The sequence below is a fragment of the Penaeus vannamei genome, chromosome 3 (assembly GCF_042767895.1).
Source record: "Penaeus vannamei isolate JL-2024 chromosome 3, ASM4276789v1, whole genome shotgun sequence".
In the NCBI taxonomy this organism is placed as follows: domain Eukaryota; kingdom Metazoa; phylum Arthropoda; class Malacostraca; order Decapoda; family Penaeidae; genus Penaeus; species Penaeus vannamei.
The window spans coordinates 47,674,883-47,682,382 of record NC_091551.1 but is presented as its reverse complement, the minus strand read 5'-3'; the positions used below and the strand labels follow the sequence as shown (position 1 = coordinate 47,682,382).

The 7,500-nt window shown below is 49.7% G+C and overlaps 1 protein-coding gene across 1 annotated transcript in view; it reads right to left on the bottom strand.

The window, feature by feature from the left end:
- Nucleotides 1-7,500, bottom strand: part of LOC113824237 (cell adhesion molecule Dscam2) — a gene marked incomplete in the record, with an annotated part of 150,625 nt that overhangs the window by 51,098 nt on the left and 92,027 nt on the right. The window contains 1 exon segment of the mRNA XM_070114017.1: nt 7,328-7,447. Coding sequence (XP_069970118.1) covers nt 7,328-7,447 — 120 coding nt within the window.

Below are 7,500 nucleotides of genomic sequence, written 5' to 3'. Positions count from 1 at the left end.
AGGAGAAGGGGAAGGGGGGAGGAAGGAGGGAGAGAAAGGGAAGAAAGGATAAAAGAAGGATGGGGATGATGGCAGGCGGGGGGAAAGTGAGAATAAGAGGAGGGAGAAGTGGAAGAGGAAGAGGAGAAGGAAGAGGCAGAGAAGGAAGAAGAAGAAGAAGAAGAAGCAGAAGGAGAAGAAGAAGAAGAAGCAGAAGAAGAAGAAGTAAAAAAGTAGAAAGAAGAAGAAAGAGGAACAGGAGAAGAAGAAAAGGAAGAAAAAGAACAAGAGAAAGAGGAATGGGGGGAAGAGAAGGCAGAAGATAAAGGAGAAAAAGAAAGAAAAAGAGAGAGAGAGAGAGAGCCGACTCGGATGGCAAAGGGGGCGTGGCTTCGGAAGGCGTGGTTGTATGCAGCCCTGGGGGGGGGTTTCTGTAATCACGTGACAACAAGGGATACACGTGGTAATTATGAGGCGGAGGGAGGGGCGGGGGGGGGAGGGAGGGGGAGATTTGTTTATTCTGAAGGTAATTTCATGATTTGTTATTTTTGTTGTTTGTTGTTTCTGTTTATTATTGTTGTTATTAATGGGTATTGTTTCTGTTGTTGTTATTTGTTGTTGTTGCTTTTGTTTATCTTTGTTATTTCTGTTTTTGCGTTGCTCCTGTTTGCTTTTGCTTTCGTACTATTAGACGTTTGGTATTTTTCACTGATTTGCCTATTTGTGAAGGTGCCGTTACACTAGCACTTTTTCTGTCAATTTTTGACAATTTTCTGAAATTTTGTCCATTTTTTAGCAAATTGTCGATTTTGAAGTCAGACGATAATGATCGTCTCCGTCTGAAAACCTTTCCGTCAACTTTTTCAGCCAAGCATAGCCAAATCAAGAGCTATATTCGGGAATGTTTGTATCTATGTTAAGTAAAATCGTCAAAAAACTGACGGAAAAAGTGCTAGTGTGACGCGGCCTTTACTGTTCGTGTTGCCATGCTCGTCCGTGTGATGTGGACGGAATGAATGTTTACGTGAGGGCGTCATCTTCAGGATTTTTTTTGGGATACGAAGAATTCTTTATCCTTATTTCATCACATCAAATTCTAGTTTTACGTAAAGCGTTCCCTTTCAAAATCTGATTTTCGATAACAGAATTCACTTTTGAATAATAGTTTTTGAAGATTATCAAACAAATTAGAAAAAAGAAAAACTTTTCTTTAACACGAAGAAAACCTTCCAATGCAACTCCGCTTCAAAATATTTTAATTATTTAAAAGCAGACGTAAATAAAAGAAATTCGCTTTGAATATCTGGCATCGTACGGTAGACTTCACGCCGCTTACAAATTCTAAATAGCTTATCTACTCCAAAGATCATTTATAGATAGTAGCAGTCCCGAAAATAAATCTTTTTTTCTGGATTATTTCCGAAACAGCAGAGTGGAATGTCCGAAGTGGAAGTCTGAATATCGCTTTTTCCCGTTCTCTTCTGTGCGATTCTGGCCTCTGTTTATCTCGGTTTTTCTTTCTCTTTCTCTCTCTCCTACACCCACTCTTTCTGTGTCTGTTTCTCTCTCAATTACACACACACACACACACTCTCTCTCTCCTACACCCACTCTTTGTCTCTGTCTCTGTCTCTCTCCCTCAATTCCCTTCCTCACACACACACACTTCTCCCCCTCTCTCTCTTTGTCTCTCTGTCTCTTCATCTCCTCTCCTCTCCCTCCCTCCACACTCCTCTCTCTCCTTTCTCCCTCCTCCTTCTCTCCTTTCATTCATTCTCCCTTCCTTCCTCCCTCTCCTTCTCCCTCGTTCCCTCCGCTCCTACCCCCCTTTCTCCTTCCCTCCCCTCTCCCCCTCTCCTCCTCCCATCCCTTCCTCCCCTCCTACCCCTCCCTCCCCCTCCCCCTCCCCAGTCTCCACCTCATCAGCGACGACTTCTGATTCCAGGATTCGCGATTGGGGATCCCAATCCGGGCGGGAGATCACTTCTAATTAAGACAGGGAGATGATAGGATGCCGTCAGGAGATTAGGACAATCGGCAGGGAGGGATGACAGCGAGGGAGGACAGCGAAGGGAGGGAGGTGGAGGATGGGAGGGAGGTGGAGGATGGCAGGGCGGGTGGGGAAGTGTGTGGGGCGGAGGCCAGGCAGGGAGCAGGGGAAGGGTGTCTATGGGTTTGGAGTCGCTGTAGGATGTCAGCTGCATAGGATATGAGGCGCGGGGTTAAGGGCGTTTCGATAAGATTAACGGCGTAGAGTTTTAGAGGAAGGAGGAAGGGGAGGAGGAGGAGGAGGAAGAGGAGGAAGAGGAGGAAGAGGAGGAGGAGGAGGAGGAGGAGGAGGGAGGAAGGAGGAGGAGGAGGAAGAGGAAGAGGAAGAGGAAGAGGAAGAGGAAGAGGAAGAGGAAGAGGAGGAGGAGGAGGAGGAGGAAGAGGAAAAGGATATCACAGCGGGATAATGGAGTAGGAAATTAGAGGAATAACAGGATAGGATACCAGCAGGAAGACGGCGATGAGAGGACATCAAACCGAAAGGACCTGCAGGAAGAGAGCGGAATGGACGACTTCACAGCAGGACGGCGAATTGACATCTAATCAGACTGACGTCACGCGAGGACACCGCTCCAGGACGCCCTCCTCGTCCGAAAGGGAAGCGACGGCGAGGAGAGAGAGGCGGACTTTTCTCGCGTCCCGGAGCTCCCTCGGGCGTCCACGGGCGTCCTTCGCGAGGCGCCCGTCCGCCCACTTCGCTCCAGGTGGGCGTGTCGACGGTGCCCTCGAGGTGGCCTCCCGCGTCCTCCTCTCCTCCTCTCCTCCTTTCCGTCTCTCCTTCTCTCCTTCTCTTCGCCTTCTCTGCTCCCCTCCTCCTATTCGTCTCTCCTCTCTTTTCCTACTCTCTTTCTTTCCTCCCTTCCGCCTCTCCTCTCTTCCTCTCCTCCTCTCTGCTTTCCCCCCTATCCATCTCTCCCCATTTCCCCCACTCTTCGCTTTCTCTCCTCCTCTCCTTCTCTTCTCCTTTCTTCCTATCTTAGCTTCCTTTCCTCTCCTCCTCTCCTTCTCTTCTCCTTTCCTCCTCTCTTCGCTTCCTCTGCTCTCCTCCCCTCCGCCTCTCCTCCTCTCCTCCTCTCCCTTCCTCGCCGCTCGCCTCAATAATGGAGCCTTTGAAGGGAAAACAATATCATCGACGCCAACATATGGCAAGGGAAAGGGAGAAGGAGAGGGAGAGGGAGAGGGAGAGGGAGAGGGAGAGGGAGAGGGAGAGGGAGAGAGGAGAGAGAGGAAGAAAGGAAGAAGGAGAGGAAAAGGGAGAGGGAGAGAGGAGAGGGAGAAGGAGGAGGGAGAGGAGTGGTGGGAGAGGGAGGAGGGAAAGGGAGAGAGGAGGAAGGCAGAGGGAGAGGAAGGGGGAGAAGAAGAGGGAGAAGGAGAGAAGAGAGGAGAGGGAGAGGGAGGGAAAGGGAGAGGGAGGAGGAGAGGGAGAGGAGAGGAGGGAGATGAAGAGAAAAAGAAAGGGGGAGAGGGAGAAGGAGAGGGAGAGGAAGAAGGAGAGGAGAGGGGGAGAGGAGAGGAGAGAGGGAGGGAGGAGAGGAGAGGGAGGGGGAAAAGGGAGAGGGAGAAGGAGGAAGAGGAGAGGGAGAGGAGGGAGGAAGAGAGAGAGAGAAGGAGGGAGAGGGAGAAAGAGGGAGAGGGAGAGGAGAGAGGGAGAGGAGAGAGGGGGAGGGGAGGGAGGGAGAGGGAGAGGGAGAGGGAGAGAGGGAGAAAGAAGGGAGAGAGGGAGAGGGAGGGAGAGGGAGATAGAGAGACAGAGAAGGAGTGAGAGGGAGAAGGAGAGGGAGAGGGAGAGGGAGAGGGAGAGAGGAGAGGGGGAGGGAGAGGGAGAGGGAGAGGGAGAGGGAGAGGGAGGAGAGGGAGAGAGGAGAGGGAGAGGGAGAGAGAAAGGGAGGGGAAAGGGAAAGGGGGAAAGGGAAGGGAGAGGGAGAGGAGAGGGAGAGGGAGAGGGAGAGGAGAGGTAGAGGAGGAGAGAGAAAAGAAGGGGAGAAGGAGAAAGGAGAAGGGAGAGGGAGAGGGAAAGGAGAAGGGAGAGGGAGAGGGAGAGGGAGAGGTAGAGGAGGAGGGAGGGAGAGAAAGAAGGGGGAGAGGGAGATGGAGAGGGAGGGAGAGAGGGAGGGAGGAGAGAGAGAGGGAGAGGGAGAAGGAGAAAGGAGAGGGAGGAGAGGGAGGGAGGAGAGTGAGGGGGAGAGGAGGGGGGAGAAGGAGGGGAGAGGGAGAGGGAGGGGGAGAGGGAGAGAGAGGGAGGGTAAAGGAGAAGTATTGGGTGAATAGCACGGAGAAAGAGATAGAAGGAGGCAGGAGAAGAGATTCAATGGCAAGGGGGAAGAAGAAAGAAGAAAGAAGAAGGAAGGAGGAAAGAATAAGGAATAAGGAAGGAGTAAGGAAGACGGGAGGCCGTTCAGGGGAGGTAAGGGAGCGCTCCAGGTGACTTATCGATAGATGCTGATAGATCTATAATAGAAGGAGACGGGGGCGGCGGCGTCTCGCGAGGGGAAACTTCCCTGGAAAACGGAAAGGGGGGGGGGGGGCGAGAAGGTGATCGGGGAAGGAGGGGAGCGAAAAGGATCGGGGGAGGAGGGAGGGGGAAGGGGGGAGGGGGAGGGGGAAGGGAGGGGGGAGCGAAAAGGATCGGGGGAGGAGGGAAGGGGGGGGGGAAGGGGGGAGAGGCAAAGAAAAGAAGGATCGTGGGGGAGAGGGGGGGGGAAGGGGGAGCGAAGAAGGATCGGGGAGGGGGGGAGGAGACGAGATGGATCGGGGGAGGAGGGAGGGAGAGGCGAGAAGGATCGGGGAGGAGGAGGGAGCGAGAAGGATCGGGGCGAGAGGGGGAAGGGAGCAGGGATCGGGGGAGAGGGGGAGGGGGCGAGGATCGAGAGGGGAGGGAGCAGAAGGATCCGGGAGGGGAGGTCTCTTTGATTAAGTAGGATTAATGGCACTCTTATATAGATGTATTTATATATTTGCATATCTATCTATCTGCATTGTCTGTGTATCTATCCATTATTCTATCTATCTGCATATCTATCTATTAATCTATCTGTATTATCTGTATATCTACCCAATAATCTATCTATCACTATATCTATCCATTGATATATATATATATGCAAATCTATCCATTGTTCTATCTATCTGCATATCTATCTATCAATCTATTTATCTGTATTATCTGTATGTGTATCCATCAATCTATCCATCTTTACGTCTATCCATTAATCTATCTATCTGTATATCTACCCATTAATCTATCTGTATATCTATCCATTGTTCTATCTATCTGCATATCTATCTATCAATCTGTTTATCTATCTATCTATATATATATTCATTAATCTATCTATCAATATATCCATCCATTAATATATCTATCTATTACTCTATATATCTGTATTATCTGTGTATCTATCCATTAATCTATCTATCAGTATATCCATCCATTAATATATCTATCTATTACTCTATATATCTGTATTATCTGTGTATCTATCCATTAATCTATCTATCTGTATATCCATCCATTAATATATCTATCTATTACTCTATATATCTGTATTATCTGTGTATCTATCCATTAATCTATCTATCTGTATATCCATCCATTAATATATCTATCTATTACTCTATATATCTGTATTATCTGTGTATCTATCCATTAATCTATCTATCTGTATATCCATCCATTAATATATCTATCTATTACTCTATCTATCTGTATTATCTGTGTATCTATCCATTAATCTATCTATCAGTATATCCATCCATTAATATATCTATCTATTACTCTATCTATCTGTATTATCTGTGTATCTATCCATTAATCTATCTATCTGTATATCCATCCATTAATATATCTATCTATTACTCTATCTATCTGTATTATCTGTGTATTTATTCATTAATCTATCTATCTGTATTTCTATCCACGAATCCATCCGGCTTTCCGCCATCTCTGCAAGTGGCCCCAACCAAGCCGCCGCCGCCAGTCAAGACCTCAAAAGGCAACAGAAAGGACCCAGGGTTGCCACTCCCACCCCCTCCTCCCTCACCCTTCCCCCCCCCCCCCGGTCCCTCTATCGCTCTTTGATGCCCTGTTGACAGAGTCCGTCAGCTCTCTCTCTCGCTCTATGGAGGGGGACAAAGAGCGAAGTCGGAAATCAGGGTTTCGAACACAGTCGCTTCGGGAGACCAAGGGAATACTGACCCCTATTTTTTTTATTTTTTTATTTTTTGTATTGGGGTGTGGGTTGGGGGGGTGGAGGGGGGGGGGAGGAGGATGGAGGAGATGAAAGGCGCCAAACTGAGAGAAATAGAAAGACAAAAGAGGGAAGGAGAAAGGATGTTTGTTTTGTTTAATTTTCTTTCTTCTTGGCTTTGATTTTCTGTTCGTTTGTGTGGACTTGGTGGGCGTATTGTCACGGCTTCTGCCTTGGGTGATGGCGCAGCGGGTCAGGGAGGGAGGGAGGGGAGGGAGGAGGGGAGGGAGGGAGGGAGGGAGGGAGGGAGGGAGGGAGGGAGGGAGGGAGGGAGGGAGGGAGGGAGGGAGGGAGGGAGGGAGGGAGGGAGGGAGAGGAGAGGGAGGGAGGGAGGGAGGGAGGGAGGGGAGGAGGGAGGGAGAGAGGGAGGAGAGAGAGAGACAGAGAGAGAGAGAGAGAGAGAGAGAGGGAGGGAGGGAGGGAGGAGGAGGAGAGGAGAGAGAGAGAGAGAGAGAGAGAGAGAGAGAGAGAGAGAGAGAGAGAGAGAGGAGGGAGAGAGGGAGGGAGGGAGGGAGGAGGGAGGGAGGGAGGGAGGAGGGAGGAGGAGGGAAGAGGGAGGGAAGAGGGAGGGAGGGAGGGAGGGAGGGAAGGAAAAGGGTAAGAGAAAGGGAAGAGGAAGGGAAGAGGAAAGGAAGAATAGAGAGGAAGAGAAGGAGAAAGAGAAGGAGAAAGGAAAGGAAAAGGGAAGGGGAAAGGAAGAATAAAGGAGGGAAAGGGCGCGGATGGAGGAGGCATGGGCGTACCGGAAGACATTCAGATAGGCGGACTTACACACACAGATGCAGAGACGTATATACGAAGGAATGAACAGATAGATACGTGAATAAAGATAGGAATTCATCAATAAATAGATAAATACGAAAATATGTAAACAATGGGAATAGACGAATTTATATATTGAATAGAAATGCACACAGACACAAGTAAACACTCAAATGTTACGTACTTATATATTACCTGTCCACTTTCGCCATCAGAACCCGCCTAAAAAAGAAAAAAGAAAAAACAAAAAAAGAAAAACAGAAAGAAAAACAGAGAAACCGCCCACTCACCCGTCGACCGCTTCCAGGAGACGGTGGGCGTGGGCGTCCCGCGGGCGTGGCACTCCAGCGCCACCTCCTCGCCGCCCACGACCGCGACGTCCTGCGGCTCCACCACCCACGAGGGCGGCACTGCGGGCGGGGGAGAGAGGCCGGCCGATTAGCGCCATCGTCGTCATTAATTC